Source organism: Mesoplodon densirostris, chromosome 6 (assembly GCF_025265405.1).
Source record: "Mesoplodon densirostris isolate mMesDen1 chromosome 6, mMesDen1 primary haplotype, whole genome shotgun sequence".
Classification (NCBI taxonomy): domain Eukaryota; kingdom Metazoa; phylum Chordata; class Mammalia; order Artiodactyla; family Ziphiidae; genus Mesoplodon; species Mesoplodon densirostris.
The window spans coordinates 83,675,643-83,696,894 of record NC_082666.1 but is presented as its reverse complement, the minus strand read 5'-3'; the positions used below and the strand labels follow the sequence as shown (position 1 = coordinate 83,696,894).

The 21,252-nt window shown below is 39.1% G+C and overlaps 1 protein-coding gene across 1 annotated transcript in view; it reads right to left on the bottom strand.

Annotated features, from left to right (window-relative positions):
• Positions 1 to 3,806: 3,806 nt before the first annotated feature.
• Positions 3,807 to 21,252, bottom strand: part of PCSK5 (proprotein convertase subtilisin/kexin type 5) — a 334,111-nt gene continuing 316,665 nt past the window's right edge. The window contains exons 17-21 of the mRNA XM_060102335.1: positions 15,322 to 15,406; positions 10,907 to 11,004; positions 10,346 to 10,475; positions 9,584 to 9,699; positions 3,807 to 6,395 (exon numbers count right to left, since the gene is read on the bottom strand). Coding sequence (XP_059958318.1) covers positions 6,280 to 6,395; positions 9,584 to 9,699; positions 10,346 to 10,475; positions 10,907 to 11,004; positions 15,322 to 15,406 — 545 coding nt within the window. The 3' untranslated portion in view covers positions 3,807 to 6,279. The remainder of the gene's footprint in view (positions 6,396 to 9,583; positions 9,700 to 10,345; positions 10,476 to 10,906; positions 11,005 to 15,321; positions 15,407 to 21,252) is intronic.

The following is a 21,252-nucleotide window of genomic DNA, read 5'->3' as shown; positions in this document are numbered from 1 at the left end:
CTGCCGATGCAGGGGACACGGGTTCGTGCCCCGGTCCGGGAAGATCCCACAGGCCGCGGAGCGGCTGGGCCCGTGAGCCATGGCCGCTGACCCTGCGCATCTGGAGCCTGTGCTCCGCAACGGGAGAGGCCGCAACAGTGAGAGGCCCGTGTACCACAAAAAAAAAAACAAAAGAAAAAAAAAGAGGAATTCTAGGTTTCAGGTTTGAGCAAATGGTGGATGGATGGGTTTTTAGGTGGATGTATTTTAATGCCATTTGCTGAGATGGGAGACACTTGGTGATAATAATGTTTAGGGGATTGGTGAGTCTGAAGTCTATTTTGGACGTGTTAATTTTGAGATGTCTATTAGATATCTGAAGGGAAATGGCAAGTAGCTATTTGGATCTACAGGTGGGAATCTTGAGGGAAGAGATCAGAAATATATATAAATACATTCCTCCCCACCATGAATAGTGAATTTCTCCCTCCTTTGCAGGGTTAAATTAGGAACCCAGCAGATCCTAAGTTCTCCTACCTCTGTGGGTCCCACATCATATCAAACATATTAAAATTCAGCTTTATCCCACATTAAGTTTAATTATATGTGATTCCTTAAGTTTTGAGCTGCAGTTGACTAGTTTGACATTTTGCATTTTGTAGATATTTAATTAAAATATCATTTGATTTTGCACATTTTAAAGGCAACTCTATTTTGAATGTTTCACGTTATTTTTGGATGCCCTTGGAAAGCTTATCGTGCACGGCAAGGGACTTTTAGCCCTCTATTGGATAGCTTCATATTATAACCATGCATTTTTGTATCTGTGTTTCCCACTAGACCATTAGCCTGAAGAGGGCATGAAGGACCTCAGAGCTTGGTATATGACAGGGACTCAAAGTTTATTTATGGAAGCAATTCATTTGGGCTCATAAGGAGAAAAAGCCAAGTCCAGGGGTACAGTATGCTTTCTATTCGCACTTGGGAAAAGGCTCTTACCCCCTGCCTTGCAACACATATGGACTTGTTTTCTCTATGGTACTCATAAAAAGGAGGCAGTGTTGTGTAGAAGGTTGATGCTGTGGGCTTGAGTTTCAGCCACACCCTTGACTTGTTGTGAATCTTGCAACAGAAAGTTAGTTTCTATAGGTCGCTCTGACTTTTGTGGGTGCAAAATTAAGTAAAGCCATTTTAGTAGAACTCTGCCAGCTTCAAAACACTCTATTCTTAAAATAATGTATTCTTTTATAAAATGAAAAAGGGTGTTACAATCCCTCAGGGAATGTTTCTGGAAACTTCTAGCAGTGGGGATGCAAAATGTCTTTTGTTGCCTGATGCCTGGCCCTGAAAAAGCAACAGTTGCAGCAATTATTGGGGGCAGGGGACCCAACAGTGGCCCTTTAGAGAAGAAATCTTGCAAGAAAATCTTTCAGTAATAAGACAGTCAAACATCCTTCTAAGTCCCTTGCAGGTAGAAGGTAGGAAGGAACTGCTGGCATTCCCAGGTCCCAGACTTGCCCTCTGAGACTCAGTGATGCTGCACAACTGCATCCTTCTTGCCCAGGAATTGACTCTGGGCCAGATCTTCACCTCTCATGATGAAGAGGAGACATGATTGTATGGATTACAGCCCCATCTCTACTGCCAAGCTGCTCCAATGAGCCACAGTGAAATTAAGTCCATCTTGGCTATGCCCTGCTAAATTTGTCAATGGCTCCAAAGTATTCTGCTGAGAATTTCAGATTTTATAGGTTTGTAACAAAAATAACTTTGGAAATGGTTGTCAACCAGGGAGGAGAAGCAGGTTCATACTTTGTCATTGACACATACTGAGTTTGGGGCCCAGGGCCCAGCCTGGGCCAGGTGAGGTCGGGCTGCAGCTGGCCTTTGTGCTCCCACTGCCATTTTGTATCAGCAGATGGAAGGTGGCAGTGTTGAGCTGGCCAGGCCACAGCGGAAGTTGCCTCCAGTTTTCTCCATAATCATCAAGCTGCTGTCTGTCATTGCCCTTTGTGTGAATCTGAATGACCATATGAAAGCAGTTGAGAATGCATGTCCACTTACATTTTAGCTGCATGATATTCTTTCTACATGAGGGGGATGGGGTGTTTAATATTTCCATACTCAGACGTGCCTACAGTGTTGATCACTCGATGGAGAAATTTTAATTTAGTAGTTACTACAACAACTACCTGCCCTTCTCTACGAAGCACTCAGTGTGCCAGTTCCTCAAAATGAAGAGTAGACTGTTGGGTGGAAAACCATGAGTCTGATAGATCACTAGCATGATGATAAGGCCCTAATACTGGGGTGAAAGGTGAGAAAACGCTGATTAGTCCACAGATGGATATTGATTAGCAAGGTCTTCCATGGGTGTGGGAATTGAAAAGAATGGGCACACTATCCATCTTTTGGAAAGTGTAAAAATGTCTATTCTTCTTGACTGATCCATCAAATGTTGAATCACTATCCTTTGCAGCAATAGGCTAATTAGATTAAAAAGCATTAAAACAATTGACTTGCTTCCCTGAACACCTCTTGTGCAGCAAGTTCACTGGTAACGCTCCTCCTGCTTTAGTCCCATCTGCTTAGTTAAGCCTTAGCCATCCTCCAAGAACCAATGCTAGTCCAGACAGCTCTAGGAAACTCGGCCTGACCAATCCAATTCAAAGGAATTTCTGCCTGTCTGAACTTAACAACTTAGTGTCTCATTCATCTGAGATTTAGAATTTACTACTTAGTATTAATGGTCTTAATACTGAATTTTATTTTTATTATTCTGAGTCTGGATATGTAATCCCAATCAATTTATTTCAGTCCATACGCCTCAGCTTTCTCATTTATAAACAGAGGATAATACATGTCTCTGCTCTAGAGTTTGTGTGAAACTTAAAAGAGGATATATTTATATCAGTATATATATACTCTATATTCCCATATTGTACAGCACATAGTAAGTGGTCAATAAAATTAGTGTCTCTCCATTTCTGTAATGGGACTTCATGGCAGCAGCTCTCTCTCATACCTTTTTGTATCCCCAGATCTTTAAACCTAATTGGAGCGCAATATGTGTGTCACTTCTGTTGATTTCTCATTTCTTTTTGCAAAAGACAGGGCATTGAACTTTCAAGGCTAGTGACCATCTCAAGCAGGGTTCACAAAGATCTATAATCCATGGTTGTTTTTTGCTAATTATACAGTCCTACCCTGTGGCATGTACTGGACATTGATTTTAGAAAAGTCATCTTCTAGGCATCCAGGGATACAGCCAACTAACAATGATACACAGGATATTAGCCAATTGAACAAGGTCATCTTCTATAACAGCTTTCACACCTGCCCCTGCTACCCGACCTCTTTGTGCCCAACCCCTTGGTCCCCACCCTTCCATACACCCACTGGCAGGTATGCAGTAGTCCATGCCCTGGGGGAAACCAGGGAAAGAGCAGGTCCAGGTGGCCCTTTCACTGGACATGGCATCTGTACAATGCAATAGCAACTGCACCAAACTTTTGTAGATTTTTTTCACAATCTGCTTACTAAAAATGGGATTTAACATACATTCATGACCAAACCTAAACTGATCCTTTCTTCTATTGCTGTTACTTTCTCCTTTTTTTTTAGTTCCCACCTCTGCTCACCCTTTTTCCCAACTTTATTTAGATCGTTCATTCACCTCACCCTTTCCTCCATATTCAGCATCTATGTGGAAACAGAGAAATTTCTCATGACCTCACCCTTTCAGAGATGTTTGCACATGGGTACGAACAGATCAAATAAACAGGAACTTAGGTTAATTTAATAGAAAAAATAAAATATGGAATAACATTGATTTTGGCCAGTATCAATTACAACCATTCTACTATATTTTACAAAAAAACAACTGAACATTTTACACATGTACAGTATTTTTCAGTAAAAGTGGATTTGGATTTAACAATGGATCACTAATGAAAAATCAAAAGACAAAAGAAAACAGAAGATAGGACTTCTGTCTCCAGAGGTTAGAGCATTTGTTAAGTCTCCAAACTTTGTACTATCCATTACATATATCTCATTATGAATATATATATTTATACATAATATATAACATTAACTTAAACTTTGAAAGCATTATGTTCTAGTTAATAATATTCTGTAGATAAACGAGGCGATAACCACTAGTAGTTAAACCAGTATTTCCACAATGTGTGCCTGCATGGTCAGTGAGAAATGGAACACATGTTCGTAGACCCCAATGATTTTGACTGTCAGATTGATAGTTATTTGTCTAAGAACACAGGCATCATTTTTATTTTTCCCTTCATAGTAACTTTGTGCCTCATATATTACGGGTGGGTTCAGTTAAATGGATTTCTTTGCAGGCAAATCTGGTTTCACCATCTGCTTGACCTTGCTTTAGGCTCTCACTTGCTTTTGTCCACTTAGAGACTGTGCCTTTAAATGTAAAGACTTTACATGCCATACCTGGGACTAACTTGCTTTCTTCGGGTCAGAAGGGCCTGAAGTGTTATGAAGAGGAAAATTACTCAACAAAATCAGTTGATTCCCTAGTTACATATGAATCATTACGTGACTCAGTATCACTACAATGCTCTTAAGAGGGTCATTAGACTTTATACTCATTATTTACCTAGGGTTCAATGTTAACTTTGATGTCTAGGAATGCATATTTTCAAGGTAGGCTTTTTACTACCTTGCTGCTTGGATGGGGACCTTAGTTAGCATCCACTTCCCAGGATAACCTATATTGATATCATTCCTCTTCTCATCTGTGAGGCCAGTGACATCTTGGAAGTGAGGCTGTCAGAAGCCTAAAGCTTGCAAGATGGCTGGTCATTCTCAAAGCAAATGAGGTCACCAATGGAGCTTTGATATGAAACATGAAGAAACTTGGTATCAGTCTATCCTCTCCTAAACAGAGAAACTCAGAGTTATAAAAAGATCTATCAGGTTTCCTCATTTTTGACCACTGATCCAAACAGTCTTCACATAATTCAGTCTGCTAGATTCCAGGATGTGTTTGGGGAGTCATAGAAAACCAGTGAAGATATTTCCAAGAAAACAGATGATCTCAGTGACATTCAGTGGACAGGTGTATCATAGCATGGTTATAGAGGGACAGAGTGGGAAAAGAACAGAACCAGGAGGGTACAATCATGCTGCCCATATTCCATTTCCAGTTTTATTTTCTTAAAATGACAAGATGAAAAAAACTTCTAATAAGCACCATTGAAAAATGTTGCCTGGCCAACTTGGGCACAAGCTTAAATATTATTTAAATAAATTCCATTTCTTAAAAATACAGGACCTTTTAGAAACTTTTGACTCCAGGAAGAAATTTTCTTCATCATATCCAAAATGCTTCCCACTACAACACATGGAATTTCTGATGGCCTTAAAAAAAAAAAAATGCTATGGGGATAATGGCTGAATAGCACCGAGAGATTGTGCAGGGTTTACAAGTGAACACTCTGGATTTGGGGGGAGCTGGATCAGTCTCAGCTATTTTGTGAATCTTTGCATTCTGTCCATCACCACTTTGACTATGCAGAGCAATCCCATTTGACCAGCTGTATGTGAAATAACCGAATCTACCATGGAAAAGCCAGTAGCAGCAAGTCTATCTGATGAAACCAGTGGAGCAGACTTATCAAGTGGGCATAATGCCAAAACCAGCACATAATGCATGAAGTAAATTATGTGTGGAAAGTATCAATGGTCAACTGTGAAAAACCAAGACAAATGACACTGAACACAACTCTGCGGGATGTTCTTAATGCCCTTAGGTCCAGTTTTCTGCCATTTCCCCCAACAGTGGACTCAAGCATGAAAAATGATGGATGCAGGAGCTTTCTGTTTCATTTTGATCTATGTCTGCTCTTGTGATGTTTTTGAAAGGTATATTTTTAGGCATCTCAAAGGGGAAACAAGCAAGTAAATGCAAAAGGAAAAAAAATGGACCTTCAAAAACAGGGCAGGAAATCAAATCATTACTTTAACGTCAAATTTTGGCATCAAATGCTTTGGTCATACAATACTGTCTCTGTGGTTCTGGCTGTTTAGCACTAAACACCCAGTTATAAAAGGTAGGCTTGTTGTAGGTTTATTTTTTTTTTTCCATTTAAGTTCTGACAAAACAGTTCACCATCTCCCTGCACAAATTTGAGAGAGAGAGAAAAAGAGAGCAAGAAAGAGAGAGGTGGCTTGCTTTTTTTTTTTTTGCTTGCTTTTTTCTTTTTAATAATAATATGGAGTAATCTATAAGTCTACAAGAACAAAGAAATCTAGGATGGCAGCTCAGCCTTGGAATGTACAGGTTTTGCAGCAAAGTTGTTGAAGAACCTTCCGTTGGCACAGATTGTTCTTTTTCACTAGCATACAGAAGCCTCCTTCCGCCCAGGACTCTTCCGTTGCTTTTCCAGGAAGTCAGCAAGAGAGAGGGGAAGTTGAGGACGAGAGCAGCATGATGGACGCACACGGAAGAAGGTTGTGATTGGCCAGAGAGGCAGATTGAGGGAATTGGAAGAGATCATTCAGGAGCAGTCAACAGGAAGAAATTTGGTCCACCCGAAGTGATTTCAGTCAACAGCATTGTTTTCAAGGAGAGATATTGCAGTCCAATGGTAAATGTGATTGGTATCCATTTATGAAAGGAAAAAAAAAGATTAGAAAAAGAATAAATTAGAAATCAATAATAATATAGGCAAGGAATTTTTCTTTTCGGAGTTACCTAGAGCAGAGTGTATACAGTCATTTATACTATATTTCACTGAATCCAAGACACTGGATTTCAGATGCACCACTACTTTAAGTACTACCAAGAAAAAAATTCATATTAAATGGTGACACAATAGCCTCTTATCAGAATATTAGTTTTATGCTTATTGAAAGTATTAGTTAAATTTATATAACATGCTGTTTTGTTTCTGGGCTTATGTAATAATTCTTCCTTTGAATATTGAGAAATAGTTTAACTTTTTCAAGCTATTATGAAGTGCAATTAAATGCAACACAAGTAGGAGTGATCATGTGCCTAACTCAGTTGACTAGACATATGTGTGACTAAGTCACAGGCGATGACAGCTATGTCACATCAACCTGTGGATCAAAAGCAGTTGTAAGCTGCCATGAATTATAAGATGCATCTGATTCCAGAGCTGTTAAAATATATTAAAAAAGTATGTCTTAGAATCACTGAAATATGACAGTTGAAAGAAAATAAATAGCACATCCCTGAATGCAACTGCCACGTGATTTGAAAAGCCTGGTGAGCCATCAATGATCTCATTCTTTAACCGACCTGAAAATGGACTCATCACAAATCATGGTTCTTCATTTTCCACTTTTGCCTGCAATCCTGACACTCCACTTTTACCAAAGTGCCATTGGCATAAATTATTCCATGCTTACTGTGGTTTAGGGAAAGCCGTTAAAGCATCACAAACCTTGAAATGCCTGGTACCAAGTGCTATGGGTGAAAATTTCAAGTCATAGTGGATCTTTTGTGTCAATCACTTAAAAATCTTCCTTAGTTTTTCAGTTACTAACTTACAAAACTTCTGATCATATTCAGATATAGGGGAACCATCTTTTCAAGTAAGGGTAAGGAGCACTGGCTGGTAACTAAAAGGTGATACTTACATAGTACCTGGGGTGCCATCCCTCAAACTTCTCACCTCCATGTTGTGTGGTGAGAATTAGCCCTGGCCATGAAAAGTTTGAACACAGAGCCTGAGCAGGTCTGCCTGTCCCTGCCAGATCAATCATACATTAGAAAAGCTATGAAGATGCAAAGTCATCTGTGATGCTCTGTGGATATGAGACCATAAATAATGTTCCTATGCATGCCATTGCACGCTCAGATCTTTTTGATGTTTCAGATTCCTAACGGGAAGTTGTAGAATAAACATATGAGGTCGACGGCATTATCCTTCTCATTTTTACAGATGAGGGAAGTGAGGCCCAGAAAAGCTCATAACCTGCCCAAGGTCTGGAGGCTAGATATGAATGACAGTATTCTGACTCCTGAATCCACATTCTCCCAACCACAGCACTCTTCTGCCTCTTGTGAAATTTCCAGAAGAGGAACCATTCAAAAGAAGACAAAGATTAAACCCAGGGAAATGATTTTATTGGGGAAAACTGTTCCAAATGCATAGTTTTTTATTTTCCTAACAGTCCAAAGATGTTTAGAACAACGATGGTGCAAAACAATTTCTTTCTACATCATTGAGATGCACGTCTGCATAAAATTTAGGCACAAATTTTAGGGCCCTCTCTGCATGAATTATATCGAGAGTCAAAGTTCACAAAAGGCTGGAGTTGGAATAATTTAAATTCATTCATTTTATAGATGAGGAAACTGAGGCTAGAAAAGTGATAGAACTTGGTATTTCCCAAATTGTCAGGGGGCATGGCAGCATATTACAAATACCTGAGAAGATTCTAAAGCTATCAGTGCTCAAACTGTACCCCAAGACCAATTTAAATGAACCTTTGGGGAAGGTCTGGGGTCCTGGCATTTTGATTGAGAACCACTGGTGCAATGCAAAGAAAAATAGACAAACATTAACATTAGAACCAATCTGTAGTTGGTTCTGTCATTAGATAGATGCCTGTCTATCACACCTTAATGAAAGATTCAGATACCATTTGATTGTTATTTACATATCAAAATTATAAACAATCCAAATACGAGGAGAGTGGCAATAAACTGTGGCATCTCCACATGATAGAATATTAAGCTGTTATTAAAAATGAAGTTTCTGAAGACTTCGTGAAAACATAGGATAATGTTTATCTAATGCTTAGTGCAGAAAGCAAGATACAAAACTCCATGTAGAGGGTATTTTAAAAATCTGATGAAAATTACATATGCCAAAAGACTGGAAAAAATACAGTAGGTAGCCTTTTCTAGTTAGTGTTTGATGTATGATTCCAACTATATGACATTCTGGAAAAGGCCAATCTATGAAGACAGTAAAAAAATTAGTGGTTTCCAGGGGTTGGGCAGGGGGAGGGAAGGAGGGAGGAACAGGCAGAGCACAGAGGATTTTCAGGGCAGTGAAGGTGTTCTGTATGATAGTACAATGGTGGATACTTATCTTTATACATTTGTCCAAACTCAAAGAACACCAAGAGTGGACCCTAATGTAAACTATAGACTTCGGTGATAATGATGTGTCAATGTAGGTATCCATATCATTCTGGTGAGGGACACGGATAATGGGAGTGTTTGTGTGTGTGTTTGTGTATGTGTGTAGGGTAGTCAGGGGCTGTATGAGAACTCTCTGCATTTTCTGCTCAATTTTGCTGTGAACCCAAAACTCTAAAGTTGTAAAGAACCAAGTTTACTACGTAAAAAAAAATTGACTAGTGCCAACTTGGTTAGTGGATGCTTTAGTTCTTCCTGCAATTAAAACAACCAAAAAACCAAACCCATTGAGGGTAGGAGTTCGAGATGAATGAACGCCAACAAGATATTGGGTGTGTCCTGTCTGGGGCACGCTTGATAGTTTCTTTTTCAAGTGGAAATATATTAGACCTTAACGTAGAAAGATCACACTTTGCTCAGAAGATCAAAACGAGCAGTTGTACTCACCATCCTTGCAGATGGCTCCCAGTTGACACATTCCTAAGTCTAAGAGATACCCACTGGGGCAGCTCGTACAGTTCTTGAACCCTGGACCGTTGCATGTCAAACAGCTGGTGTCACATCTAAGGGGAGAATGTACGATTTATCATCCTTTTGCACGTCAGGCACAGAAGAAGATGTGTTTGCTACCAACCTCTTAATGTCTTAAACTTAATCTTCTCCCTTTGAAGATGCCACAAAAATCTTTTCTTACAATAACTGCTAGGTTTGACAACATTAAAGAAAGCCTAGCAGGTAGACTATGATTTTATTTTTATTTATTTATTTATTTATTTATTTATTTTTGCAGTATGCGGGCCTCTCACTGTTGTGGCCTCTCCCGTTGCGGAGCACAGGCTCAGTGGCCATGGCTCACAGGCCCAGCCGCTCCACGGCATGTGGGATCTTCCCGGACCGGAGCATGAACCCACGTCCCCTGCATCGGCAGGCGGACTCTCAACCACTGTGCCACCAGGGAAGCCCTAGACTATGATTTTAAAGGGGAGAGAGCATGCACTTGAAACAGAAATATTACTTTAGAGGTTTTAAAGTTCTTCTGAGGTGCAAAAAAAAAAAAAATCAGTTGGGTTAAAGGTTCAGCACAGTGTCCACAGGTAAATGTTTGAACCTTATTTTTCATTAATAATTCTGTTTCATATTATTTATGAAGGCAGTCAAATAAGGAACCCGGTAACCAAACACTAGGGCTTAAGGGGTGGATCCACTTACTTTTTGCAGGATTTGTATCCATTTTCTGAAGAGTGGTCGAAGTAATGGCTGATACTACAGCTCTGCACGCACCTCCCATCCTCCATGAAGTAGCCCTCTGTGCAGTTAATACACCCACCAGCACCTGCTCCTTAAAAGCAAGACAGATGCCAAAGACAGAAACAAAACCTCAGAAGAGGTTGCATGATGGGCTGCTTCTTGCATAGTTGGTTAAAATGGCATTAATAGGTTGTAATTTTAATAATTATGACATTTGTGCTTTTCCTTATGTTCTTTGGAAAAAATAATGCTCCAGTTTTACCTTGAACCCATTTGCCAAAAACATCAAATCTCTTTGGAAAGCAAAGGAGGTATCACTGGGAAATTTAAGTTTTCAATGAGCATGGGCTACTGATGACTGACTTCTGAGAATACATGCATAGTTATCAGAAGAGACCCATGCTTCTCCAGCATTTATTTTAAAACTATCATATGGGTTTGCAGGAGTGATGGATAAAGACAGGTAAACAAAAGCCAAACCAGAGCCAGAAGAATAAACAAGAGGACTGGGAGAGAAGGTACCAGCACAGGTGGCACAGAAGCGGTGGCAGGGTTGGCAGTCTTGGCCGTTGAAGTACCGTCCATCCTCACAGGCGACAGCACACCGGGATCCCTGCAGGCTGAAGACACAGACACAGACTGCTGTGATCAGGCAAAGAAGTCATGACTCCCCAGTGCCATATGTAACAAATATAGTTCCCCCCAGAGACCAGTGGCTTTGGCAAAGCTTCGAAGCATAGGAAATAGCCCCTGTAGTCTTTATTTTTCCTCATCCCAATGCCTATAATGCTTCTCTGTGCCTAAAATTATGTCTGTAGCTGCAAGCTTTGGGGACATTCCTCTTAATTTTTAGACTGGCTGACACATTTCTTCTTAACATTTTATAACATGGAGGTTTTAAAAAGTATTGCATTGACTCAAACAATCACCTTAGCTAACAATATGCCTACCAATTCCCTGATATCCAGACCTCCTAGACCTACTATGCCAGCGGTCCCCAACCTTTTTGGCACCAGGGACCAGTTTCGTGGAAGGCAATTTTTCCATGAGATGGGGGAGGGGGGGCAGTAATGCGAGCAATGGGGAGCGGCAGATGAAGCTTCGCTTGTTTGCCTGCCGCTCACCTCCTGCTGTGCGGCCCAGTTCCTAACAGGAACTGTGGTCTGCAGCCCGGGGGTTGGGGACCCCTGTACTACACAATAAACTTAAAAGTAGTTTTGTAACTATAAATGTAGTAGGAACACATGGTAAAATGAATTACAGCTGAATAAAAGCGCACAACTATCCTTGCCCAACCCCCAGCTCAAACTCCCAGGAATAGCCTTTTTTTTGATTTTAAGTGTTTCTGATTTTAGTTCTTCTGTTGGTTCCTGTCAAAACAACAGAATTCTAATATACTTTTGTCTTTATTGCTTGATTTATTAATTTTAAACTCTAATGAAAAATTTGGCAAAATTATCTACTAATACTACTGCTTCTCCAAACATCTCGATTTTCCTTAGTTATACTATTATTTAGTCTTTTTAGGTGTTATCTGTGGCATATTTTCTCTAAATAGCACTCTTTGGCATTACCTAATGAGCTGCTAGAATGTCAAATGAGGAATGTGTATTTTTTTCTTCTAATTTTTATCAGCTATGAGCTTTTTCATAGTCTACAGACTGATGCTTAAAATTAAAAACAGGGCTTCCCTGGTGGCGCAGTGGTTGAGAGTCCGCCTGCCGATGCAGGGGACACGGGTTCGTGCCCCGGTCTGGGAAGATCCCACATGCCGCGGAGCGGCTGGGCCCGTGAGCCATGGCCGCTGAGCCTGTGTGTCCGGAGCCTGTGCTCCGCAACGGGAGAGGCCACAACAGTGAGAGGCCCATGTACCGCAAAAAAAAAAAAAAACAAACAAAACATAAAATTTACAACATTTAATATACAAATTTTACTCATGGAATAACTCAATAGTGAGACTGTTACCATAATCCTATGTCACCCAATAGACAATACTAGAAAATGGGTATCTAAGCAACAGGGTCAAATGCTTTCTATTTTCTTATAAAAAATATATTTCTCTATATTGTTCCAATTCACATCTTACTTGACTGTTTTGAATATGGATCATACTATTAAAAAAAGTAACATTTATTTTTCCCTATGCTCTTTAAAGAAATTTGGAAAGGCCAAAAACCAAAGTAGTTGAAAAAGAATCCCAAACAGTCCTGTTCACATTTTGATCCATTTCCTTCTAGTATTTTATGCATAGATATTTTTGTTTGTTTTTAGCCAGTATTTAAAATTTTACAGGTCTCTTGAGGCCAAATGGCCAACCCTAGAAGCCCCTAAGGAAAACGCAGGGAGCCTCAAGGAGACAGAAACTGTATTTCATTCATAGATCTTCTACTGGCCAGAGAGCTGTCATTTAAAAAGCCAGTAAAAGAAAATCCCTTTCCTTTTTGTAGAGCTGTAAAAAGGCGACAGTGCATCAAACGAATCCTTTTGTGGGAGGAAACAGGACTACCAAAAAACTTATCAAACTTTTTAAAAAGCTGCCTCGTTTTTCTAATAAAGGACATTACTTCTGAGGTTGGCACTTATTCAGCAGGAGACAGAGGCTGCACTGTGTGAGGAGGGAATGCACTAAGTGGGACGTGCAGCAGAGCAGTCTCTGTGAACCATGATGCTTTCTGCTGGTTCCAAAATACAGGGGTGGCAAGCCTAACAAACCTGGTACTGTGAACTCCTGGGTTCTTTCTGGGATAAGCCAGCCAGGTTAGACCTGTGCCGTCCCACACGCTCTAGCACCCATGGTTCGGGAGCACTTGAAATGTGGCTAGTGTGGCCAAGGAACAGAATTTAACATTTTATTTTATTTTTGTTAATTTCATTCTAAAATTTTACAAATTGGCACTTGATTCGGTTATTGGCAAACTGTTGAGTAAGTGTGGAGCAACTTGGCTATATAAAGATCTACTTCAACTAAATTTTATAAAATCTAAATACAGATCAAGTATTTCTCATAAAAAATTATTGTCTGAATTGAGATGTGCTTTAGGGGTGAAATACATATCAGATTTCGAAGGCTAGGTACTACAAACAAAGAAAATATAAAAGATCTCACTAATTATCTTTTATATTGTCTTACATTGATTACATGTTGAAATATTTTGGATATATTTGATTAAATATTTTATTAAAATAAATTTCACCCGTATCTTTTTACTCCTTTTAATGTGGCTACTGACATATTTAAAATAACATATGGTTCTCATACTTCTGTTGGAGAGCACTGGTTAACTTACTCTATCAAATGTTCCCTAAGAAACATAGAGAATAATCTTAATCTTTTATTTCTCATGGACCAATTCAGTATCAGATATTGGAATAAGTGCTTTGTAAATGTTAACAGTTAATCCTTATTATAATCCAGCAACATCGGGGTTATTATCGCTTTTTTTTTTTTTTTTTTTTTGTGGTACACGGGCCTCTCACTGTTGTGGCCTCTCCCGTTGCGGAGCACAGCCTCGGGATGCGCAGGCTCAGTGGCCATGGCTCACGGGCCCAGCCGCTCCGCGGCATGTGGGATCTTCCCGGACCAGGGCACGAACCCGTGTCCCCTGCATTGGCAGGCGGACTCTCGACCACTGCGCCACCAGGCAAGCCCTATCACCATTTTTTTTTTTTTTTTTTTTGCGGTACGCGGGCTTCTCACTGTTGTGGCCTCTCCCGTTGCGGAGCACAGGCTCCGGACGCGCAGGCTCAGAGGCCATGGCTCACGGGCCCAGCCGCTCCACGGTATGTGGGATCTTCCTGGACTGGAGCACGAACCCGTGTCCCCTGCATCGGCAAGCGGACTCTCAACCACTGCGCCACCCGGGAAGCCCCCCTATCACCATTTTATAGATGAGAAAACCGGAGCTCAAGAGGGGCAAAGTGACTTGGCCAAAATCACACAGCTGATAAATGGCAGAGAAAGATTTGAGCTCACATTTATCTTCCTTCTTTTCATTATGCCAATCTGCTCCTTCTACAAAAAGCAGTAGGAGGCCGACCAGACTGATATTTAACAAAACTGAAGTCCTGAGGTAAAAGGTGCTAAGCAAACTGACACTGAATGCATTTATGGGGAAAAAAAGAAAGCCATGGATAATCAATTAATCTAAATAAAAATGATGTTCCACTATTAATTAATGCAAAGAATTACCTGCCTAAAAACTGCCTGGACCCTGCATATTTCACCTCTGGTCAAAGGTGAAAATAGAGGTACTGTTGATTCTTGAAAGGGAAGCAATGGAGCACAATTCTAGCTCTATGTAATAAACCCAGAGTCCAACTCCTCACTCAGTGTGGGATGATCTGACCTTCTCTAAGGATATCAAGAGAATACCTAGTTCATTTGAGCTGCATGTTATTCTCTCAAAGAATCTATCAACTATCTGGCTTTAGCAATGTGCAAGTCTCATCCATTCAAGGAAAATATCCCTTGGTATTAAATCTATGTGCATACCATAGCATAATGGAATCAGCCTGAGGTGCTGAAGATAAGAGAATGATTGGCTATACGGAGAGAAATAATAAAGATATGGGAATAGTTTCGACCATCAGAGGAATGAATCATGGGGATTAAATATAATTCATTGGTGTTACCTACACAGTAATCCTTGACTGATGTACTACCGGTCAAAAAGCCTGAAGCAGGCCTCTCAAATGGCCATTTATTTACTTGTATTTGAGCCATCTTTTCTAAAGGGAATTTTATTTGGTTTATAAACCTTCCTTAGCCAAGATGGTATCCATTTTTTCACATAAAATGGTAGAGATAATGCAAATAGCAATCAAGTGTTTGAATGGGAGTCAAACCAAGGGTGACTTATAAAAGGGTTTTTTTTTTTTTAATTTATACTGAGAAGTCCTTGGGCTGTGTTACTTGATGAAATCCTTCACTCTCTTACCTTGACCCCTCCCTACATTCTGTACAGTTGTCGGATTCAGTACATGTCTTGCAGTTTTCACTGCATTTCCGGCAAAGATTTTTCTCTGTTAAAAAAGAAAAAGTAACAGGTTATAAATCAATTTTGGTCAACTGGATTCCATCAAAGCATATGTTCTGATGTTTGCTAATGTATGCTATAGTACACATGGCCTTGAGTTGGAAACTGTAGGAAAAGCCCCAGACTCAGCATTTGCTACCACTTCTCAGCAAACCAAATACAGGTAGGAACTATATAGCATGGGGTAACACCTTAGTGATATCTACCATTTTATAGACAAGAGAACTACAGCCCACTTAATTCTTAAATAGTTTATTGGTTTTTTTCTTCTTCCCATTCTCTTGCCAAAGCAGGGTTTCCTAACTTCCTACAATGAAAATCTCACTCATGAAGCTGGGGCAATGTCACTAGCAAGTGTTGAGAAGCAACACTAGCAGCTGAGGGATGGAATGGTAGACCCCGTGCTCACAGCTTTAAGGACTACTCGGACGAACTACACTAGAAAAGAGAACTTGCTTTTAAGATTGCAAGGTAAGGGTTGATTATTTCTTGGGTTGTTTAGTGTCTTAAACTTTATAGCAGCTGGAGACTTGATACCTTTGATGCAAGTGGATTCAAACCTCATGTGTATGTAGACTTGAATGAAGCTTTGTCTATAGACTTCTCTATCTGCTCTTTATTTAGCTGGTGTTCTTCAGGGTTCCACAGAGAAGCACTGCTTTAATGGATCCCTCTAAGAACCTCCTGGAAGTCCATTTCCTTTCTCAATTCTGAGCCCCTTGGCCTGAAGTATGAAGTCCTTTACAATCTATGATCTCCCCCTCATAGTGTCATTGAGACTACTGGACATGGCATAGGCTCTGAAGCCAGAGGACCTAGATTTGTGTTATGCTTTTAGCATTTCCAGTGGGCAAGTTCACAGTCTCTGTTCTCCCATTTGTTAACTAAATATTACAATAATGCCTACCTCTCAGCTTGTCTTGAGGAGTTAATGACATTATTCAAGGGAACTGTAAATATGTTGGTGGTAATTACTGCTAGTCACGATCATACATAACCACTATGTTATATGTAAATGGATTCATTAAAGGAGGAAATTAAAACAAAAGGCAATTCATAGAAGGAGACAGATACACAGACCACTTGTATCAGCAAAGTAATTGTTTAAATAGCCTTCTTTAATTATCTACCTTCCAGGCTCTGGCAAAAGAACTGGTTCTCTCAATTATTTTTATCCTATCATATACCATCTAGAACCAAATTCCTTTTCCAAGGCTCAGCCTTCTTGAAAGAATTTTGAATTTTTTCTTCAGGGAATCCTACTTATTTCTGATCCCTTTTCTAAAAATTTTTATTGAAGTATAGTTGATTTACAATGTTGTGTTAATTACTGCTGTATAGCAAAGTGATTCAGTTATACATATATACACATTCTTTTTTATATATTCTTTTCCAATACACATTCTTTTTTATATATTCTTTTCCATATGGTTTATCATAGGATATTGAATATAGTTCCCTGTGCTATACAGTAGGACCTTGTTGTTTATCCATTCTATGTAGAAAAGCTTAAATCTGCTAACCCCAACCTCCCACTCCATCACTCCCCCTTGGCAAGCACCAGTCTGTTCTCTATGTTCCCGATTTCTGTTTCTGTTTCATAGATAGGTTCAGGTTCATTTGTGTCTTATTTTAGATTCCACATATAAGTGATATCATATGGTATTTGTCTTTCTCTTTCTGACTTACTTCAGTTAGCATGATGTTCTCTGCTTGCATCCATGTTGCTGCAAATGGCATTATTCTTTTTTATGGCTCTGAGTAGTATTCCATTATGTGTGTGTGTGTGTGTGTATGTGTATATATATATATATATACATACACACATCTTCTTGATCCATTCATCTATTTATGAACATTATGTCTTCTTGGCTATTGTGAATAGGGCTGCTATGAACATAGGGGTGCCTGTATCTTTTTGAATTATAGTTTTGTCTGGATATGTGCACAGGAGTGAGACTGCTGGATCATATAGTTGTTTTATTTTCAGTTTTCCGAGGAACCACCATACTGTCTTCCACAGTGGCTGCACCAACTTATATTCCCATTAACAGTGTAAGAGGGTTCCCTTTTCTCCACACCCTCTCCAGCATTTGTTATTTGTAGACTTTTTTAATGATGGCCATTCTGATTGATGTGAGGTGGTACCTCATTGTAGTTTTGATTTGCATTTCTCTAGTAACTAGCAATGGTTGAGCATCTTTTCATTTTCCTATTGGCCATCTGTATGTCTTCCTTGGAGAAATGTCTATTTAGGTCTTCTGCACATTTTTCGATTGGGTTATCTGTTTTTCTTGTTGTTGAGTTATATAAGCTGTTCTTATATTTTGGAAATTAAGCCCTTGTCCGTTGCATGATTTGCAAATATTTTTTCTCATTCTGTATGTCGTCTTTTCATTTTGTTTATGGTTTCCTTTGCTGTGCAAAAGGTTGTAAATTTGATAGGTCTCATTTGTTTATTTTTGTTTTTATTTCTACTGCCTTGAGACTGACCAAAGAAAACAGTGATATGATTTATGTTAGAGAATGTTTTGCTTATGATGTCTTCTAGGAGTTTTATGGTGTCACGTCTTATGTTTAAGTTTTTAAGCCATTTTGAGTATCTTTGTGTATGGTGTGAGAGTGTGTTCTAACTTCATTGATTTACATGCAGCTGTCTAACACTCCCAACACCACTTACTAAAGAGACCACCTTTTTCCCATTGTATATTTGTGTCTCCTTTGTCGAAGATTAATTTACTGTAGATGTGTGGCTTTATTTCTGGGCTCTCTATTCTGTTCCATTGATCCATATGTCTGTTTTGTGCCAATATCATGCTGTTTTGATTACTGTAGCTTTGTAGTATTGTCTGAAGTCTGGGAGGGTTATGACTCCTGCTTTATTCTTTTCTTCAGGATTGCTTTGGCAATTCTGGGTCTTTTATGGTTTCTTATGAATTTTAGGATTATTTGTTTTAGTTCTGTGAAAAAATTCATGGGTAATTTGATAGGGATCACATTAAATCTGTAGATTGCTTTGGGTAGTATGGCCATTTTAACAATACTAATTCTTCCAATCCAAGAGCATGGAATATCTTTACATTTCTTTGAATCACCTTCACTTTCCTTTATTACATGTTTTATAGTTCTCAGCATATAAGTTTTTCACCTCCTTGGTCAGGTTTATTCCTAAGACTTTTATTTTTGGGGGTGCCATTTTGAAAGGTATTGTTTTTTTACACTCCCCTTCTGATATTCATTGTTGGTGTAAAGAAATGCAACTGGTTTCTGTATGTTAATCTTGTATCCTGCTACCTTGCTGAATTCGTTTATCAGTTCTAGTAGTTTTTTGTGGAGTCTTTAGGGCTTTCTATATATGTAATCATGTCATCAGCATATAATGACAACTTTACCTCTTCCCTTCCAATTTGAATTTTATTTCTTTTTCTTGTATGATTGCTGTGGCTAGGACTTCCAGTACTATGCTGAATAGAAGAGGTGAGAGTGGGCATCCGTGTCCTTCTCCAGATTTTAGCGGGGAGGCTTTCAGCTTTTCAAAACTGAGTATTATCTTGGCTTTGGGTTTGTCATAAATACCTTTTATTATATTCCACCCCCCCCTTAAAATTTTTATTTTATATTGGAGTATAGTTGATTAACAATGTTGTGTTAGTCTCCGGTGTACAGCAAAGTGATTCAGTTATACATATACATGTATCTATTCTTTTTCAAATTCTTTTCCCATTTAGGTTATTACAGAATATTGAGCAGAGTTCCCTGTGCTGTACGGTAGGTCTTTGCTGGTTATCTATCTTAAATATAGCACTGTGTGCATGTCAATCCCAAACTCACACTCTATCCCTCCCCCCACCCACCCTTCCCCTGGTAACCATAAGTTCGTTCTCTAAGTCTGTGAGTCTGTTTCTGTTCTGTAAAAAGGTTCATTTGTATCATTTTTTTAAAAAGATTCTGCATGTAAGTGATATCATATGATATTTATCTTTCTCTGTCTGACTTACTTCACTCAGTATGACAATCTCCAGGTCCATCCATGTTGCTGAAAATGGCATTATTTCTTTCTTTTTTATGGCTGAATAATATTCTACTGTATGTATGTACCACATCTTCTTTATCCATTCATCTGTTGACGGACATTTAGGTTGCATCCATGTCTTGGCTATTGTAAATAGTGCTGCAGTGAACATTGGGGTGCATGTATCTTTTCCAAGTATGGTTTTCTCGGTATATATGCAGGAGTGGGATTGCTGTATCATATGGTAGCTCTATTTCTAGTTTCTTAAGGAACTTCCATACTGTTCTCCATAGTGGCTGTACCAAGTTACATTCCTACCAACAGTGCAGGAGGGTTCCCTTTTCTCCACACCCTCTCTCCAGCATTTATTGTCTGTAGACTTTTTGATGATGGCCATTCTGACGGGTGTGGGGTGATATCTCATGGTGGTTTTGATTTGCATTCTTCTAATTACTAATGATGTTGAGCATCTTTTCATGTGCCTCTTGGCCATCTGTATGTCTTCTTTGGAGAAATGTCTATTTAGGTCTTCTGCCCATTTTTTGATTGGGTTGTTTGTTTTTTTGGTATTGAGCTCCATGAACTGTAAATTTTGGAGACCATTCCCTTATTGGTCACATCATTTACAGATATTTCTCCCATTCTATGGGTTGTCTTTTCATTTTGTTTATGGTTTCCTTTGCTGCACAAAAGCTTTTGAGTTTAATTAGGTCCAATTTGTTTGTGTTTGTTTTTATTTCTGTTACTCTAGGAGATGGATCCAAAAAGATATTGCTGAGATTTATGTCAAAGAGTGTTCTGCCTTTATTTTCCTCTAAGTGTTTTATAGTGTCTGGCCTTACATTCAGGTCTTTAGTCCATTTGGAGTTTATTTTCGTGTACGGTGTTAGCAAGTGTTCTAATTTCATTCTTTTACATGTAGCTGTCCAGTTTTCCCAGCACCACTTATTGAAAAGCCTGTCTTTTCTCCGTTGTATATTCTTGCCTCCTTTGTCAAAGATAAGGTGACCATAGGTGCATGGGTTTATCTCTGGGCTTTCTATCCTGTTCCATTGGTCTATATTTCTGTTTTTGTGCCAGTACCATACTGTCTTGATTACTGTAGCCTTGCTGTAGTCTGAAGTCAGAAATTCTGATTCCTCCTGCTCCGTTTTTCTTTCACAAGATTGCTTTGGCTATTTGGGGTCTTTTGTGTTTCAATACAAATTGTAAAATTTTCTGTTCTAGTTCTGTGAAAAATGCCATTGATAATTTGATAGGGATTGCATTGAATCTGTAGATTGCCTTGGGTAGTGTAGTCATTTTGGCAATATTGATTCTTCCAATCCAAGAACACGGTATATCTTTCCATCTGTTTGGGTCATCTTCGACTTCTTTCATCAGTGTCTTATAGTTTTCTGAGTACAGGGTCTTTTGCCTCCTTAGGTAGTTTTATTCCTAAATATTTTATTCTTTTTGATGTGATGGTAAATGGGATTGTTCCTTTATTTTTCTTATCTTTCATTGTTAGTGTATAGAAATGCAACAGATTTCTGTGTATTAATTTTGTATCCTGCAACTTTACCGAATTCACTGATGAGCTCTAGTAGTTTTCTGGTAGCATCTTTAGGATTTTCTAGGTATGGTATCATGTCATCTGCAAACAGTGACAGTTTTACTTCTCCAATTTGGATTCCTTTTATTTATTTTTTTCTTCTATGATTGCCATGGCTAGGACTTCCAAAACTGGGTTGAATAAAAGTGGTGAGAGTGGTCATCCTTGAATTGTTCCTGATTTTAGAGGAAATGCTTTCAACTTTTCACCACTGAGTATGATGTTA